The sequence below is a fragment of the Euprymna scolopes genome, chromosome 36 (genome assembly GCF_053919585.1).
Source record: "Euprymna scolopes isolate OS-2025 chromosome 36, ASM5391958v1, whole genome shotgun sequence".
In the NCBI taxonomy this organism is placed as follows: Eukaryota; Metazoa; Mollusca; class Cephalopoda; order Sepiida; family Sepiolidae; genus Euprymna; species Euprymna scolopes.
The window spans coordinates 27,025,475-27,045,862 of NC_136517.1; the positions used below are offsets into that span (position 1 = coordinate 27,025,475).

The following is a 20,388-nucleotide window of genomic DNA, read 5'->3' on the forward strand; positions in this document are numbered from 1 at the left end:
AAACTACGCAATAAGTTTGTTTGCGTGACTCTATGCATTCAGGCGTCTCATTTTACTTTCCTGTTCCATTTGCGCCAAGTCTTCTTTTTTTGACCAGTCATCCAATGTCTAGACTAACGCAACATGACTGGCCTTATCACGTTTTCTCCCCCACTATCCTCCTCTCTTCCTCTCCTTCTCTCTCTCCTCCTCTCCATCCTTCTCTCTCTCTCTCTCTCTCTCTCTGTCTGTCTGTCTCTCTCTCTCTCTCTCTCTCTCTCTCTCTCTCTCTATATATATATATATATATATATATATATATATATATATATATATATATATATATATATATATATATACCCTCTCTCTTTATCTATCTTTATTTATATATCTCATCTTATCTTTCTCTCTCTTTCTTGCCTTTTCTTTCCCCCTCTGTATCGATCTATCTATTTATATCTCTCTATCTCTTTTATCATATCTTACTCTCTCTCTCTCTCTCTGCCTTTCCATTCACGCCTCCTCTCTCTCTCTCGCTCTATCTATCTATCTATCTATCTATCTTTTCTTGCTCATTCGTATTTTCTAATTTCATTTATTCTTAGGTTCTTTAATTATTTCTGTCTGTCACTCTTTTTTCTTTTTCTTCCTTTCTTTCTTTTACTCTTTTTTTTATTTTCTTCATTTCTTTCAGGTGGTTCTTGTTCTTTTCCCGCTCCTGGTCATTTATTCGCCACTTTCTTTTCTTTTCTTCTTTTTCCTTTTTTCTTTATTTCTGTCATTGTCCCTTGTATAATTTAGAATAAAATGACCGCCAGCTTCCGGACCACCAGTCGGTAATGATTATCTACTCCAGATGAGATAGCATTTTTTAAGGACATGTAACAAATATATGGCCGCATATTGTTCATAATTGGCATTATGAAAAACCAGAAAAACAAAACAAAAGCCATTGACTGTAGAGGCTAACACACATGACTGGATGGTCTAACCCATATGCTTTAAGAATGGAGAGAAAGCAAGTCTGCCATCATCATCATCATCATCATCATCATCGATATAACGTCTCTTTTTTATAAATGCTACCATGCATTGGGACGGCCTTAGTGAAATGACTCCGAAACAAACCTATCTCTGCACAGGTATTTATTTAGCCCCCATTCTTATCACTCTCTTTCACATGTTTTCCTTGATTTCTCCCCCTTGCCTCAACAGTTTTACATTTACTCACCCGAGAATTCTCATCCATTCTTTCAACGTGGCCATACCATCGAAGTCTCCTGTTCTGCGCACATCTCCCAATACTTTCCAGATTCTATCTTCCTCCGACATCACTACTTTCGTCTTTAACACATATTTCATATCTATCGCATCATTTGCATATAGTTAATCGCTATGTAACGCGTGTCATTCAACATCACTGGTCATCATTACATTATGTACACGTACCTGAAGGAGAGAACTTGGATGCCTACTGGAGAGAATTTGAAAGTCTACTAGACACTGTCCAGAAGATTATCACTTAGAAGTGATTATCCTTATCACTTTTATCCGTTGCGTTCCACGTGGATTAAATAAAGGGTGCTGTTTGAAATTCCATACAAATTCCTGAGTTCGACATAAAAATTAACGAGTTCGGCGGGAGGCACCTTACGATATGTAGCATAGTACACATTTACACACGCATTAACACGTACACCCTCGGTACTCAGCATGCTGTAAACTCAATCGCAAACGGGACAAAGAATAGGATATGGAAAGAACTCCAACTCGCTGTTTCAAGTTTTAAAAAATACCTTTATACCCCATCCTTCCGCCACGCGTGACTTCCTATTACGATTGCGACGTCACTCGCGTCTCCAACATGATCGTCTTCTCTAACGTGCTCGTTGATCTATGCACTTTTTATAGTTTTTTTTCGTTTTCCTTACCGTGACGTCACTTCGCAGATGGTTCGGCATTTGCATACAGCCACCGTATGCTTTTGTTTGTTTGTTTGTTTGTTTTTGTTTTACGGCATATCAACCCTTTTCAGGTTATTTAATGCCGAATCCAGTGATTTTGAAGAACACTTTTTTAATAGAGTATATTTGCTTTGTAATGTTTTTTTTTTTACTTTTAAGTCGGTTTCTATTCAACCCATAGTTGGGACTCTAATAGATACTACCACTCCGGATCAGAATGGACCTGGGAGCAATGGCAATTAAAGGGTGGCTCCACACTCCCCAAAGCCCGCAAGTTGGGGCCTCACCATCGGATATAGTTTTAGGTCATATCCAGAACCGCCGCCATATACGTATCCACGCTCTGTTACAAATGTTCGGCGTTTAAATCCACTGAAACGTTATGCGAATAACATCCGAGATGAGAACAGCAAACCGAATAAGCCAAACAACTTTATTTATGTTAATTGAACATTTTTAATTACATAAGTAAATCAGAATGAGCTACAAAATACTGAGGAGTAACGATGCATGATGGAGGTTTTGTGAACACGTGCATTCGTTTGCATTTATTTTGTGTACAGACCTGTTCTGTTAATATAGGCAAACGATTTGACCTCCTAACATTTGCTGTCATGAGATGCCGACGCGGGGTTGCTAGAAATTGGGTAGTAAAATAGATAAATACCGAAAACGGACAGAAACCATGTACATTATTTTTTTAAATTCTTTTTTACATGGTAGTCATCACTTATTAAGGCCCGGAAGCCACTCGGGGATAAGGGTTATTGCGTGTACAGTAATCAATGGGATAATATCGTAGTAGTCGTTAGTAATGGAGATTTGATAAAGAGGCTTACTTAAGGTGGCGGTTTATCAGGAATTTGTTTATGTTGGGCTTGAAAATATCCAAGTTGTAGTCAGGTGGGAAACAAGCAAACGGAACAGAGTTCCACAGTCGTGCACTTCTAAGAAATAAGCTTTGTTCATGGAATCTACGTTTTGATTTAGGCACAGATAAAGAATGGGGAAAATTATTGGCAGTGGTTTCAGCTAGACGGGTGTTTTTCGTGAAAGATTGGCGAGGGGGGGCAGAGATTGGAGCTCAGACGAGCACTTTCCATGGAAATAGTGAAGTAAGTAATTTTACAAAAAAAAAACGTGTTTTTCTTCGTTATTAGAGCGAAATTTGAAAATCGAAACATTGAATTTCCAGTAAAACTAATGTTATCTACTTAACTGTCGTGTCACAGTAATGAACATATCCAAAAATTACGAAATAAATTGTTAATTAAAATAGTTTTCGGAAACAATCAGTGAAAACTATGTTTTGCTAAATAAAAATAATTTTTTTTTAACGGAGCGCTCGATCCGTAGTAAGTGAGGTCATTTTTTTTTTTTTTCCAAAACTTAAGCCAATTTAGCAAAACTTAATTTTCGCTACTTCTCCGAAAACTGTTTTCAACAATAATTAATTTCTACCTTACTGTCTTTCGTAATTTTTGGATATGTTCATTACTGCGACATGACAATTAAGTAGATATCATTGGTTTTACTTAAAATGCAGTATTTTGATTTTCGTATTTTGTTCAAAGAAGCACAAAAAATGATTTACATAACAATGAAATGTACGTGTACAGAATAAAGGTTTCCAAACACATGTTTTCGTGTGAAATTATCTTATGTACAGGTGCGTCCTGCTAACATGGACACATGATTTGGCCTGATGCAGTTTTAGGGCTGTTTCGGGTTAGGGTTACGTTAAACATGTTTGTAAGAACTGTCTGGCGGTTTGTGTCGTAATTCAGTCAACTGTTTACGGATGTCGGCAATAGTATTAACAGTGGTAACAGTAGAGTTTGATTTTATATAACTTAGTCCACGTGACGCTTGAGTGAGCAGTGATTGGTCTAATTCGTGCGATCCTTAACTAAAGAATGATATATAAAACTGTAAAAGTTAAATATACAGAACAGGGTTTGTGAACACGTGCAGTCGCGTTTCAAGCATAAGAGTCCCTTAGTTATTTTTATTGACCTGTAATAGAAAACAATATTTAACGAGTATAGATAACGTACATTGATTAACTCGAACCGAAGTGATATTGTCGGAGGGGGATATATATTATGTATACGTGTGTCTTCTAGTGGTTAGATTGGATGAGAGTGCATATACCTTTGTATATACGTGTCACAGTCATCTATATGACGTGTGTATATACTTGTGTTCGTCTATGATCGTCTAGCGTTGTGATCATCTAAAGTTCGTTTTGTGTTTCTGTACATTTAATGACAGGTCATGACGGAACAAGAATATACATAAATACCTTTACAAAACAAACTACGAATAACATTTATTTGGGATTTTACATTGGCCAATGGAGTAACATACCTTGCCCATCTTTGGTCTTAATTTGACGGATCCTCGGAAAAGCTGCAAATGAAGATTCGTACAACTCGTCTTTTTAGTGGTATTTGCAGCAGCTTTATTTCGGATGTTCCCTCCTTGGAAAGCTGCAACGCTGGTCCTAGACTTTTGCATTTAACATTTTCCTCTACTTGGGGCCATTACTGTCCATGGACCGTCTTTCTCCATCTGGTTACCGACTCGGTCTGCTCTCTCTCTCTCTCTCTCTCTCTCTCTCTCTCTCTCTCTCTCTGACTCCCAACTCTTGACTCTACGATACGTGTCTTTCAAGTTCTACTCTAAGATCCACGTCAGGCTACGTCAGACTCTAGAGGTCAGACCTATTTTTAAAATTATTGTTTGTGTTCTTTTTTTCTAGTAAAACATTTTAACATAAATAATTTTATCTGTAAATATCTATTTCGCTATGATAACATTCTTTCTGGCATTATATTTTTTACAAATATTGATAACAATTATAATAATCGTCGATCAGTTCACCTTTCGGTGTTGCCCGGCCAATCTCTAACATCGGGCCCAAATACAAATGAACGCATGGATTCAATGATCAAAGTGACGAAATAAAAATAAATGGATACATAAAATGGCTAAGATGGAAATTCAAACATTTGAAACACTTGAAAGATGATATTCCGAGAAGAACCACCCCTCCTCAACAATAACGTCCAATCCAACAAGAGAAAGTTCTCCGAATTTTCTCAGAATAATAAAAACAATAAAAGTGCCCATAAACTCACCACTGAGTGAAAACTCTATCTTAATATGATAGGAATATTCGACCAACGCCAGAATGTGCTCAGCGTGGTGAGAGCATGTCTCTCTCTTCAAATTTTTTAATCAACTTTGTGTGACGGTCTCTAACAAATAAGGTAGGATGTTTTTTTTTTTTCTCGCTGCCGTGGATTGTATCTACCATACGAGGTAGATGTAAAATTTAGGATAACGTCATCTTACATTCCTCCACGTGAGATTCGACACACCATGAGTGAGAGGAAACATGCTTTCGTGTGCGGATATCACTACCCTAGCAATCGGTGTTCTTCGTCATTATTTCTTTACAACAGCGTGAACTTGTGGAGAAGAGTTCTGTTAAGGTGTGCACACGTTTCGGCTCCAACAGTTGCTGGGTTGTTCAGTCATTGGAAGATTAGCTTTGCGACAGTCGAATGGATGCTTGTCCTGTGATGAAGTCAGCTGTCAACTGACGTCAATCCTAGTCAGGAAAATGAAAGCCGAGTTTATATGTGACACCCACCAATGTAGCAATGATTAAGTATATTTCTTGGCCAGTCTATGTGATATATATCGACAAGATAATACAATCACACGGATTAATTAATGAAGATTCCTATTTCTCACAAGGGTAGAATTCAATACAAGGTCGATTTTGTGTGTGTATGAGAGAGAGAGAGAGAGAGAGAGAGAAAGAGAGAGAGAGAGATCCAGCCCCCCCCCCACCTCCAAATGGATACTTGCATCAAATCGAAATTAAAAATTGCCTCAGTAGAGAGGATTTTTATTTCCCTGACTGAGGAGAGAACAGTTGAAACATTAGTATTAGAACAGCTTCTACGCTTTGCTCCTCGATAAAAAGCAAAAAGAATGCGCCAATATATGAATGTGTTATGAATTCCAATCTAAACCCAATGGCTAAGCAAACGAAACATAAGTCCTTGATGAAAATAAATAAATGTTCCAAACAATGTGATTTTAAAATTGTAAAATTGTTACTTCTATCAACGGCGGGTTGTTTCACTAGGTGTATCAGAAAGTGGCCATTAAAAATGATGATCAGAACTTTAATAATTCAACTTACTATTTTTCAAAGCTTTTAACTACTTGAAAAATGTAATTCAACCCCTAATTTTTTTCAATTAAAGGAGATAAGACCAAGTAAAAAAAAAAATAACAGGTTTAATAGCAAATTAAACAATAACAATATTTGTTTTTAAAGCGGTTTTCTTTTAAAAATATAAAGAAAATCAACATATTTTCACTTGCTTATAAATATATGTATATATATAAATGCCAAAAAATTACTTACCTAAAAAAATACTATTAAATGGGTAGCTCCATTCTTCATTGTTAAGAATTTATCCATATTTATATTTTAAATTCCATGTATTTTTTAAATAAAAGGATTTTTTAAAGCGAGAGTCGTAGAAAATCGCATTTTCGTAACGTGTTTTGCGGCAAGCTTAAAGAGCTGCTGCTGCTGCTGCTAATATGAAATTTATCAAATATGGATTCGTTTAAGTGACATAAATAATGTCTCTTTTTTTATTGCGTGTGTTAACCAAAATTAGTATTTTTCGTCCTCCGTAGTTAAAAAGAAACGCACATTCACTTATAAGTTTTTCCCCTAAACAAAAAATCCACTTCATCGTTTTTTTTTTAATTCTTTTAATGAAGTACACGAATATTTGATTGCTATATTGTAATACTTCTTTATCGACTGAATTTTTATTTTTATTTTTTTTTTAATATCTAAAAAAAGAAAACATTGAATGAAATAGAAAAATTTGCCATCAGTGTCTGGTATTTACTTGACAATATAAGCATAGCATGAGTTTTCATTAAAAAAAATTAACGTGGTTTAAAAAAAAAAGGTTTTACACTTTGGACTTTACAGGTAAATTAAAAAAAAAACTATTCTTTTTTTTTAATTAGAATATTTTCTTTATTCATCTTTTATCTTCAATTTGTGATATATAAAACTTTAGTACATAAATTAATTATGAAAATTTTAATAGACATTTCAAAATTGGAGGGGGGTGAATTTGAAAAAAAAACAACTTTTGTCTAAAATATTATATTTAGTTTATTGGAAAGAGCATAAAATTTCACATTGACCCTAAAAATATCGTAAAAATTGAACCAATAGAAAAATTTTGATGAACTTTTAAAGTTTAAAAATCGAAAAATATTCAACTCGTAAAATTCACTTGATTTTAATGCGTAAAAAATGGCTGCATGAAGGCACGCCGGCATTTTATAAACATTTTGTAAACATTGTTTTTTTTTTTATAAAAAAATAATATTTCTATTATTTTTTAAACAACTTTAATAGTTTATTTTGGAAGTATATTCCATACAGAAAATAAACAACCCACTTTAAAAAGAGGAATTACGAGTTTTTTTTTTATATTTTATTCGCAATTTTCTGTTAGGGGTGTCAAAAAATCCTCCAAATTTCTGATACACCTTTTTTTACTATAAAATGAATAAGTTGCTTCCCTTGATTAACATAGTTATCGCCCTTTAAATAAATGTTGGCGATACTTTTGTCTTTCTGTCGAGGGCCCGAGGGGTTCGATGGAAAACGAAGCCATTATTAAAAACAATTCCTCTCGATTGAAATTTTCCGAACCCGATGATAATAACTTTTATATAAGGGTATTTTATTAATTAATGTTGTGGGGCTTGTTGTGCAGTGTGCAGTTGCAATGGTGTGGGGTGTGCTGCTGCAGTGCTGCTGCAGTGCTGCTGCTGCTGCAGTGCTGCGCTGCTGCTGCACTGCTAGGTGTGTCAGAAATTTCGTGAAAAATATTGAATAATTCCACCCTGTCTTTCCAAGCTTATAACTCCTCGAAAAATGTAATTCAAGCCCTAACTTTTTTTTAATTAAAGGAGAAAGGACCAGGGTTTCCTTAAAAAAAAAAAAAAAAAAAAAAAATTTTGTTTTTTTTAAGGTTTTAAACTTCGGACTTTACAGGTAAATTTATAAAAACACTACTTTTTTTGTTTTAAATTTGAATATATTATTTATTGACCTTTTCTCTTCAATTTGTGATATATAAGACTTTGGTGAGTAAATTAATTATTTTCTTTTTAATAGACACTTGAAAATGGGGGGGGGGCGTGAATTAAAAAAAAACGTTTGTCTAAAATATTATATTCGGTTTATTGGAAAGAGCATAAAATTTTACATTGACCCTGAAAATATCGTAAAAATAGAATCAATAGAAAAATTTTGATAGATTTTTAAAGTTTAAAAATTGAAAAATATTGAGTTCGTAAAATTCATTAGTTTAAAAAAAAAAAAAAATTCTATTACTTTTAAAACAACTTTAATAGTTTATTGTGGAAGTATAATCCATAAAGAAAACAAACAATCCACTTTTAAAAGAGAAATTACGAGTTTTTTTTTAATATTTTATTCGCAGTTTTGTGTTAGGGGTGTCAAAAATTCCTACAAAAATTCTGAGACACTGCAGCAGCAGTGCACTGGCTGCACTGCACTGTGCACTGCACCTAATAGATAAAACGGAGTTTTAATCTATTTTATTCAGAATTTGAAATTTTTAATTATATAAAATAACACTGAGTTCGGGACGAGGAGTAATAATAAACAGTCGCTCTCCTTCACTGTCGGGCAGTTACAGAATAAAAATGGTAATAAGAATTCGATATTAAAATAAAATGTCTCAACTGTTTAACACTGAGGCAAGGGACGCAATCTGATTTAACAATAATCAAAAGTTGCTTCCCTTGGGTTAATATTTAAATGTTTACCTTAATTTTCCAATAATTTTTATATTCACTCTGCAGTCGAGTCCTATTTAATTGTTATACGTCCCACCTTCGACGGAAGATTTAGAGACAGTTTTTATTATGAGGCATATCCAGCTCCCCCAAAAAGGAACACTCTGGGAAGGGATAACAATTTAAATTGCCTAAGTCTGGAATGATATCCCCTTCCTTCACAGACCATGGAAAGAAAAGATTAAGTATAAGAACATCTAAAAAAAATAAAAAATAAAATAAAAAAATATCCAGTGAATTAAACATGCGTATTATTCGAAACTTACTATTTTCATTTCATTTTGATTATATTCTCAACGTTTTGGCCGATGTAACTTCCGATCATCCTTAGATGCGTTTTTTTTTTTTTTTTTTTTTTTTGTGAACGATGGGGAGTATTTTCTAGTAGAACTTGGAAAACTTTATGTTGAACTTTGTATATTCTATCGAGCTGAAATCCTAGATCTCACTAAAACAACAAAAACTTTTAAGTAAAATTTTATTAATAGAATTAATAAAATTTTTATTAATAATAATTTATTTATTGAAAGTAATTTTCACTGATTTTATGAAAAAAAAAGTTATAAAACAACATCTTCTACTAGATTTTTTTTTTAATGAGAAAAGCAGGGATAGGAGGGGGAAAGTGTGGCTCCCCCCCCCCTCTCTCTCTCTCTCTCTCACACACACACACACACACACACACACACGCTAACAAGGCTGCCCAGTAGACAAAACGTTTCCAGACTTTAAAAAGACTACTTGATTTTCAGCAACTAAAGTGTAAGTTAAAAATGACCCCCCAACCACACACACACACACACACACACACACACACACACACACACACACACAGCCTTATTTAAATAATACTTAAGTTTCGTATTATTTGGATTCTTTGAGCTACTGTCCTCATCTTGAGGGTAATTTTTGCAACATTTCAGTCGATGTAACCTCCGACCTTCTTCAGATGTATCTTGTCAAACTCGGGAATATCGAAGTCGGGAATTTGGACGGAATTTCGAATAAAACTCTTTATTTTCTTCACGGGAGTTGCATTGCTCTTGTTCCGTCAGCCATAGATAGAGGTCCTAAGTAATTCGCAAATGTATATTTCGGTTGCCCACACTGAGAATCACTTTTACAATTTGTTTTTTCCAAGTACTCTAACCACTACGCTACGGGTCCTTGCCAGAGTTCAACAAGATACACCTGAAGAAGGTCGCTGGTTACATCGATCGAAACGTTGTGTAAATGATACTCAAGATGAGACTAGTAGTCGAAAGAATCTAAATAATAAGAACAACCTAACTTCATCCCATAAATTAGAAACTAAATGAATAAACTTGTATGAAAAATTTAAACATTTAAACATTTTAATGTTTATTTATTTCTATGAATGAATATAAAATGTTTAGTTTTATGGTTGCAAACAAAAAAAATAAACAAAAACGTTTCTTTTTGGGGACGGGGGAGGGGGTCAACTCGTTTAAGTAGAAAACTTTGCGAGCAAAGACAGGAAAGGTAGTTTTTGTAATGTTAAAATGTAGATGCTGGTGTTATTAATATTATAACCTTTGTTAATAATACCAAATGTGGTATTTAAGAAACATTTAAGAGAAACAAACGAACCAACGACATTTTCATTAGATGAAAACATTTAAAAAAAAAATAAAAAAGAAAGAAACTGCGGTAACATTTTTTTTTTTAAATTAAAAAGTAATTATTAATGTTATCAACTTTATTTACAATTCCTCCATGACTATCGTCGCATTTTCATTGTTGTTACAGTAAAAAAAAAAAAAAAAAAAAAAAAAGTCGCCGCATCTTTAAAAGTTTCATCCTTTGTATTTTTGAAGTTAAAGACTATTTGGTCAATTTTAACGACGTGCTCCAGCGTATTAGAAATACCCCAACCTCCCTATATTAAGAACGGCTTTCGGAACAAACACCCCCCCAACCTCCCCATGTTAAGAACGGCTTTCGAGGTTGGGGGGGGGGGGGTTATTCTGAAAACCGTTCTTAACATGGAGAGACTAGGGTACTTATAATACGCTGGGACACGCCGTAAAAATTGACCGACTATTTTTAAACCCCTTACTATAAGAGTTACATTTTAATAATAAAAAATTACCTCAGCTTTATTTTTAGATGTTTTCATCGCATGAAAATATCGTTGGTTTTAGCATCGTAAATTATGATATGAAAACAGAAACAATTCTCTTAATAGTCGCGTAAAGACTACATTTTGTATTATTGTTGTTATCAACTTTGTTACATTTAAAAAAAAACGTCGCGGCTTTCTTTTTTAATGTTTTGATTTAATAAAAAATATTGTGTCTTAAATTATGAGATGAAAAATAAAATGAACAAATCTTTTAGTAAACGAGAGTTGTCTCCCGCTGCACAGTGACAAAAAGTAAAAAAAAAAAAAAAAAAGCCAAGAGGAATAGTCGACCGAAACGTCGTGAAAAAAAAATTATGAAGATGAGAATAACAGTCCGCAAATAAATAAACATAAGTTATCCCCCCTTACGTTGAGACGCTTAAAAACACTAATTTCGTAAATTCATAAATTAAAACACTTGAGATATTTAGAATTTAGAATATCGGATAAGTTTTGCATATAAATTTATTTCCAGATATTTCTAGTTTATTAAAGCAATTAAAACCCCCTTTATGGACAGGTTTCTTCGTAACCACTTTTCAAGACGCCAGACGAGGAATCGAATGGTGGTGTTAGCCCACCACCACCATTTGTCCGAAACATTAGCATATTCAGTAGGGACCTCCAGACCGCTGTGTAAAACGTCACCGTTATACACAATAGGTAGTGACATCATCATTTTGTGTGTTTACTATAGTTTGTGTCAATTTCTATGGAAAATCATTTCTGCAGAAATTTATGAATAAATAAAATGTACAAAAAAAATGGATATAAAAAAAAAAACAATATAAGACTTACCTTTTATAAAACAAATAGATTTTTAGCAACAAACTACATAGACGATAAAATTAATTTTAACCTGTTCTGTTGATACATGTATCTAAAAATGATGTCGCTACAGACCTCCGTACATTTTTGGAAAAATAGACGCAAAGTTTTGATTATCACCTCTGTCATTTTAAATAATCAAATCCAAACGAATTTTTTTTAGTCGATTTTGCTTTTGCAATTTTTATTATCTCAAGAGTCATATATTCTATTATATCAATATATGTTTTTATTGGAAACCTGTTAAAAAAAATCTGTTTAAACTTCATATCGCGTAATATATGAATTTAATATTTATTAAATTTTAAATTTTAAAAATAAATATTTTTAGAACTTTTTTTTTTTTGTTATTTTGTAATTCAACTAATTATATTACCCAGAAAAAAAAATCAAGAAAATTGTTTATTTTATTTTTTTAGCATAACAATATTGATTTTATGTCCAATTTTATTTACAACTTTAAGGTAACTGAAAAAAATGGCGGGATTTTTTATATATATATATATATATATATATATATATATATATATATATATATATATATATATATATATATATATATATATATTTACAAGGTAGTCACCACTTATCAATGCTCGGAAGCCACTCGGGATAAGGGTTATTGTGTGTACAGTGCGTATGTGTTGGAGATTTGATAAAGTGTTTTACTTAAGGAGGCGGTTAATCAGGAATTTGTTCACATTGAACTTGAAGATATCCAGGTTGTAGTCAGGTGGGAAAGAGGCAACCGGAACACACACGCGCGCGCGCACACGCACACACACACACACACACACACACACACACACACACATATATATATATATATATTTAATAATTGGATTTTTTCAGCTTTAAAAATTGTTGAAATTTTTATCGACTTACATTTTTTTTTTTTTTAGTTTTCGTAACATGAAATATAGGGGGGGGGGGAACACCTAAAAATATATTTCCTCTAATAGATTTAACGAAACCTACTTTTATTATGTAGGTTTATTTAATAATGAATAAATATCGAAAATTTCAGGAAAATATGAATATTATCTGATTTTTGTTAGATTTTAAAAACATGAATGTGTCAACGTCTTCAAAAATACATAGAAAGGTTCTTTTAAAGTGTCGATAATAAAAACACGATTTTTGTCTCGAATTTTCATTATTTTTGTATCCTGTAAAAAATTTTTTTTTTATATTAGCAGTTTATTTGAAGCTTCTTCTTTTAAATGGTAAAAAAGTTAGGATGATAATATTATATTGCAGTTACATCATGTTGCATGCAGGGGCAGTGAAAACTGTGGCGTGGCGCTTGTTGGAGATACCTAATGTTAAGTGTAGCGACATTGTAAATTTGTTTATATATATATATATATATATACATATATATATATATATATATATATATATATATATATATATATATATATATATATATATATATATATATATATGTGTACCTATTTACTATGCCTCCCCAAAGCTGATTTTTAAAGTGAGGAGTGAAGGGGAAATGGGGACCAACTCCCCGGGGAGTAGGGGAGCTGGATAGTGACAATTGGTATGAAGGGTTGCCCCTACATTGACCAAGGTCTTATATGTGGGGTTTCTCCCACATATGGTCTTTGCGTGCAGTATCTGCCGGAACAGATGGTATTTATTTGCTCCCCCACTGAGCAAATTAGGCACAAGGCCGATTTTTAAAGTGAGGAGTGAAGGGGAAATGGGGACCAACTCTCCGGGGAGTAGGGGAGCTGGATAGTGACAATTAGTATGAAGGGTTGCCCCTACATTGACCAAGGTCTTATATGTGGGGTTTCCCCCACATATGGTCTTTGCTTGCAGTATCTGTCGGAACAGATGGTATTTATTTGCTCCCCCACCGAGCAAATTAGGCACAAGGCCAATTTTTAATGTGAGGAGTGAAGGGAGGGGGAAGGGAAAAAGGGGGACCAGCTCCCGAGAGGTGGGAAATGGGAGCTGGTTAATAGTCAGGCATGTGGGGTTGCCCCCACATCTTGTCTTTGCTAGTCATAGCTAGTCCTAGCTAGTCATAGTTTGCAGTATCTGTCGGAACAGATGGTATTTATTTGCTCCCCCACTGAGCAAATTAGGCACAAGGCCGTTTTTAATGTGAGGTAAAAACCAGCTCCCCTAAAAGTAGGCAAAAAGGGGGCACTCTGGTTACCAAAAATAATAATTGTCCCAGTATAGAGGGTTTCCCCTCCATTGACTGGTACAAATTATCTTAAGTGCAGTATCTGCCGGAACAGATGGTATTTATTTGCTCCCCCACCGAGCAAATTAGGCACAAGGCCGATTTTTAATGTGAGGAGTGAAGGGAGGGGAAAGGGAAAAAGGGGACCAGCTCCCGAGAGGTGGGAAATGGGAGCTGGTTAATGGTCAGGCATGTGGGGTTGCCCCCACATCTGGTCTTTGCTAGTCATAGCTAGTCATAGCTAGTCATAGCTTGCAGTATCTGCCGGAACAGATGGTATTTATTTGCTCCCCCACTGAGCAAATTAGGCACAAGGCCGTTTTTAATGTGAGGTAAAAACCAGCTCCCCTAAAAGTAGGCAAAAAGGGGGCACTCTGATTACCAAAAATAATAATTGTCCCAGTATAGAGGGTTTCCCCTCCATTGACTGGTACAAATTATCTTAAGTGCAGCATCTGCCGGAACAGATGGTGTTTATTTGCTCCCCCACTGAGCAAATTAGGCACAAGGCCGTTTTTAATGTGAGGTTAAAACCAGCTCCCCTAAAAGTAGGCAAAAAGGGGGCACTCTGGTTACCAAAAATAATAATTGTCCCAGTATAGAGGGCCTCCCCTCCACTGACTGGTACAAACCATCTCAAGTGCAGCATCTGCCGGAACAGATGGTATTTATTTGCTCCCCCACCGAGCAAATTAGGCACAAGGCCGATTTTTAATGTGAGGAGTGAAGGGAGGGGGAAGGGAAAAAGGGGACCAGCTCCCGAGAGGTGGGAAATGGGAGCTGGTTAAAGGTCAGGCATGTGGGGCCGCCCCCACATCTGGTCTTTGCTTGTCATAGCCAGTCATAGCTTGCAGTATCTGCCGGAACAGATGGTATTTATTTGCTCCCCCACTGAGACAATTAGGCACAAGGCCGTTTTTAATGTGAGGTAAAAAAAGGGGGCACTCTGGTTACCAAAAATAATAATTGTCCCAGTATAGAGGGTTTCCCCTCCATTGACTGGTACAAATTATCTTAAGTGCAGTATCTGCCGGAACAGATGGTATTTATTTGCTCCCCCACCGAGCAAATTAGGCACAAGGCCAATTTTTAATGTGAGGAGTGAAGGGAGGGGGAAGGGAAAGGGGGGACCAGCTCCCTAGAGGTGGGAAATGGGAGCTGGTTAAAGGTCAGGCATGTGGGGTTGCCCCTACATCTGGTCTTTGCTAGTCATAGCTGGTCATAGCTAGTCATAGCTTGCAGCATCTGCCGGAACAGATGGTATTTATTTGCTCCCCCACCGAGCAAATTAGGCACAAGGCCAATTTTTAATGTGAGGAGTGAAGGGAGGGGGAAGGGAAAAAGGGGACCAGCTCCCGAGAGGTGGGAAATGGGAGCTGGTTAAAGGTCAGGCATGTGGGGTTGCCCCCACATCTGGTCTTTGCTAGTCTTAGCTAGTCATAGCTAGTCATAGCTTGCAGTATCTGCCGGAACAGATACTACACTTTGATCTTGGCCAAAAGGCCAAATGTATATATATATATATATATATATATATATATATATATATATATACACACATACACATACATACATATATATATATATATATATATATATATATATATATATATATATACATACACATATGTATATATTTTTCCGGTTTTTTTTACATGGGGGTCACCACTTATCAAGGCCCGAAGGCCACTCAGGGATAAGGGTTATTGCGTGTACAGTAATCAATGAGATAGTATTGTAGTAATCATTAGTATTGGAGATTTGATAGAGTGTCTTACTTAAGGGGGCGGTTTGTCAGGAATTTGTTTATGTTGGACTTGAAGACATCCAAGTTGTAGTCAGATGGAAAACAGGCAAACGGAAGAGAGTTCCACAGGCGTGCAGTTCTAAGAAAGAAGCTTTGCTCATGGAATCTACGTTTGGATTTAGGCACAGATAAAGAGTGGGGAAAATTAATGACATTAGTTTTAGCCTGACGGGTGTTTCCCGTGAAAGATTGGTGTGGGGGGGGGACCAGAGATTGGAGCTCAGACGAATACTTGCCATGAAAATAACGATAAAACAAAGACAGGCTCGCAACGTCTCTTCTGTGGGAGAGTGGCTGCAGGAAAGAGAAAAGGGCATCTCCCACTAAGCCACAAAGCCTATTTTGTACTCTGTCAAGCAGGATAGGCTGGTTTTAGCAGCTCCTGCCCAGATGTGGAAGCAGTACTCCATCCTTGGACGTACTTGGCTTTTATAAAGATAGAGAATTGCATCAGTAGTGAGATATATTCTGGAGCGGTAGAAGGATCCTAGCATTTTCCCAGTGTCCTTGGCAACAGACCTGATGTATGTGTTCCATTTCAGATCAGGAGTAAAGGTCAAACCCAGAAGTTTGTCAAAACATGGAGCCTCCCCAAGACGAGAGCCATCCATTTCAATTGATGCCAGATGAGGATCAGAGCGTTGATGATGTAAAGATAGAAGCTTGGTTTTGGATGCATTAAAAGTGACCAGCCACCTCTTCCCCCACTGTACACACGCTCAAGATCAGAGGAGAAATAATTAGAGAGAACTTTGTCATTTACGGCCTTTGATGTGTTGCCATAGATGGTCATGACATCAGCATAGATGTCAACGAATGATTTTAGTATGTGTTTTGAGAGATCATTGATGTAGATCAGGAAGAGAGTTGGGCCCAGTATGGACCCCTGAGGGACTCCAGCATTAATACTGTGGGCCTCTGATTTCTGCCCATCAACCACTACTCTAATGAGCCTATCAGAGAGAAATGATTTAATGATTGAGAAAACATTTCCAGTTATACCGTAGCTGGAAATCCTGTGAAGTAGGCCCTTATGCCATACCTTATCGAAGGCCTTCGATATGTCAAGAGCAATATCCCTGGAAAGGAAACCTTTATCAAGAGATTCACTTATCCTATGAGATATAACCGTTAGCACATCTGCGGTAGATCTTGCAGAGCGGAAACCATATTGCATGTAACTAAGAAGCTTGTTTCTGTTGAGATGGTTGACTACTTCTCTATTTAATATGGATTCCAACAACTTACTCATGACACACAGGAGACTTATTGGTCTGTACTGAGAGGGAGATGACTTTTCACCTGAATTCTTAAATACAGGGCATACTGATGAGGTTTTCCAGGGTGTTGGAAAGCACTTCTCCTTAAGGCAATGCTTAAATAGTTTTGTAAGTATGGGGGCAAGTTCTGGTCGGAGCTTTTTCAGCACTATAACTGGAATGCCGTCAGGGCCAGTTGCTTTACTGGAATCAAAGTTCTTGATTAGCTTGGCAACCTCACGCACAGATATTTGTATGCTGCATAGCATCTTTTCTGTTATAAGAGAAAATACAGGGAGTTGATGACCTTTGTCGCATAGAGTAGAATTAGCTGCAAAGTTCTTAGCAAATAGTCTGGTCTTGTCTGATGCTGACGAGATGACCTCAGGTTCATTGATGATAGTTGGGATAGAACGCAGGCTTCTGTTCAAGATCGTGTTTGCTATTTGCCAGAACTGGTGGGAACCAAGCCACTGCTCAGCTACTTTGGATTTAACGGACTGAGCATACAGCTCTCTTGCATTTTTTATTACTCTTTTACAGTGATTGCTGGCAGTCCTGAAAGTAGCTTTAGTCTCAGTGCATCTATTACGTTGGTAGCTATGGAAAAAGTGATTTCTGTGCGCGCTGGCAGCAGCACATTCAGGGGAGAACCATGGCTGGCTGTTAGGTTTTGTTGGAATTTTTTGGATGGTATGAATCGGTCTATGCCTACAATTAACCATTCGGTCAGGTCTGATACATCCTTTTTAAACAGGGAATGCAGAGGTAGGTCAGATATGAATGTACGGAAGCTATCCATAGAATATCTATATACAGTACGGTGGAGAGGTACATCTGAAGACTTATTGTATTTCATTTTTATCTTAACTGATACAATGGAGTGGTCGGAGGATCCCAGGGGAGATAGAAGGGAACATGAACATAGCTCAGGGGAAGTAGTGAGAAAAAGTTCTTGAAGGCTTGCATACTGACCGGAAGTATCGGGCACATGGGTGAGTTCGTGAACAATCTGATTGAGGTCATAGGTAATTGCAAAATCATGACAAAACCTCCCCTCGTCATCGGTTTTATTTGAGTGGGGCAGCCATTCCACATAATGGACATTATGGACAATGTGAATGTTAGCCGAAGGATGAGCAGACAGGATGTAGTCAATTTTCTCAGATATACTCTTAAAGATAGTAAACCCACTGTTGTGGGGGCAATAGAGGGCAAATATAAATGCAGTGGTGTAAGCTAGTGCAACCCGGACGCACATATAAGGTAAATTAGGGTCTTCTCTGGAGATATCCGTACCACATGGAAAGTCATCTTTGATGTAAGCACATATTCCATGCCCATGGCGATCTTGGGGGTCAGATTTAGATGTTAAGTTAGAGTACCTTTAATTATGAATTCATCTAGGGAAGTGGTTGGCCCTATGCCAGTTTCACTTAGAAAGAATATGTCCGGTTTCGTCTCCTGTAATTGTGTTTCAACCTCTGGAAGGTTGGAACGTAGACCCCTGATGTTGGAGAAGGAGACATGGTAGTAGGGGTCTACGTTGGAGGATGAGGTTATAAGTTATATATATATATATATATGTGTGTGTGTGTGTGTGTGTGTGTGTGTGTGTGTGTGTGTGTGTGTGTGTATGTGTGTATATATATGTGTAAATATATGTGTGTGTATGTATATGTGTGTATATATATGTATATGTGTGTGTATATATATATGTATATGTGTGTGTGTATATATATATATAAATATATATATATATATATATATATATATATATATAATTCTCACATATCACCTGCTAAAAAAATCTTTAAAATGTTTTTTAAATACAGTAAAAGAAGAGTAATCTCCCTTCACCCACCAAGTTATTCCCCTTTCACTACGTAATATAGAAAGAAAAAAATATATACTGAAATCTAAAATGGTCTTGATTTAACATTGTTCAGCTTGTCACGTCTAAGCGTCATTCTTTATTGCTAATGCCAATATTCTAAGCGATGCTATAACAAGCGACACTTGAATTGAAACAAGAACGCCAGTCTTAAATATTAATAACTAGTTACACATATTCTGTTTTGCTCAGGAATCATTTTACTTTTATTTTTATTTTTTATTTTTAGTCGTTTATGTAATTACTTGTCATCTATATATATATATAAAAGCGAAAATGTATGTATGTATGTGTGTTCGCTTTTTCTGTATGCCAACAAAAGGCTTTCTTCAGAGAAGCGGTCGCTCGCTTCACAACTTTTTAAAACTTTTTATATCACATATAAATCGTAATATCTCACAGTTAACAACGTGCTCGATTTCGGGAAGATAAATATTCAATATTTGTCGCTCGCCGCATGTGGGTTAGTTTTTTTCCTGTAATATCTTGGGGAGGGGGGAGCGTTCAGCAGTAAATGAATACTATCCCGCAGTCAAACTTGATCTCATTAACTCATTAAAACGGGCACCTGCTAAATCCAGCTAATTAAATAAATTCAAATGTGTTTCCGTTAGCATCTCGCGGTGGGGTAATGGTTAACGTCGCACTTTTTTTTTTCACACTTTAATTTACAACTTTGCCTCAACTGTTCAGGTTCGATCCTCATACTTACCTTTTTTTTTTTTTTTAATCCACCCACACACCTCCAAACACCCGGGCAACGCCGGGTGCCCCTCGCTAGTTAAATAATATGTATAAAACTTTAAATATTTTAATAAATGCGATTAATTAAAAAAACAAAGTTTTAATTACTTTCTACTAGACAGTTTAAATACTTCCAAACTCCTTTCAAATTTGGAAATGTCACAAAATACTTATTCTTTTTTCTTTTCTTCGTTCTTTCTTTCTTTTTTTTTCATCAAAAGAAACCGAAATAGCTTTCTGATTGATTTAATTTCGTATTTTAATATTCCGTTTTTTTTTTGTTTTGTTTTTGTTTTTGTTTTTTGTCAAAAGAAACCGAAATAGCTTTCTGATTTATTAAATTTCCTATTTTAAGAATCGTTTTGCTGTATTTGTTTTTCGTTTTTTTTTTCTTTGTTTTTTTGTTTTTTGTTTTTTTTTTGTCAAAAGAAACCGAAATAGCTGTCTGATGGATTTAATTGCGTATTTTAATATTCCGTTTTTTTTTTGTTTTGCTTTTTTTTTGTCAAAAGAAACCGAAATAGCTTTCTGATTTATTTAATTTCGTATTTTAAGATTCGTTTGGATTTTTTTGCATTTTTTTTTTGGTTTTGTTTTGTCAAAA

The 20,388-nt window shown here is 35.6% G+C and overlaps 1 protein-coding gene across 1 annotated transcript in view; it reads left to right on the forward strand.

Moving 5' to 3' along the window:
- Positions 1-722: 722 nt before the first annotated feature.
- LOC145260217 (pancreatic triacylglycerol lipase-like) overlaps positions 723-20,388 on the forward strand; it is a 106,790-nt gene continuing 87,124 nt past the window's right edge. Inside the window, exon 1 of the mRNA XM_080118042.1 lies at positions 723-1,121. Coding sequence (XP_079974168.1) covers positions 1,067-1,121 — 55 coding nt within the window. The 5' untranslated portion in view covers positions 723-1,066. The remainder of the gene's footprint in view (positions 1,122-20,388) is intronic.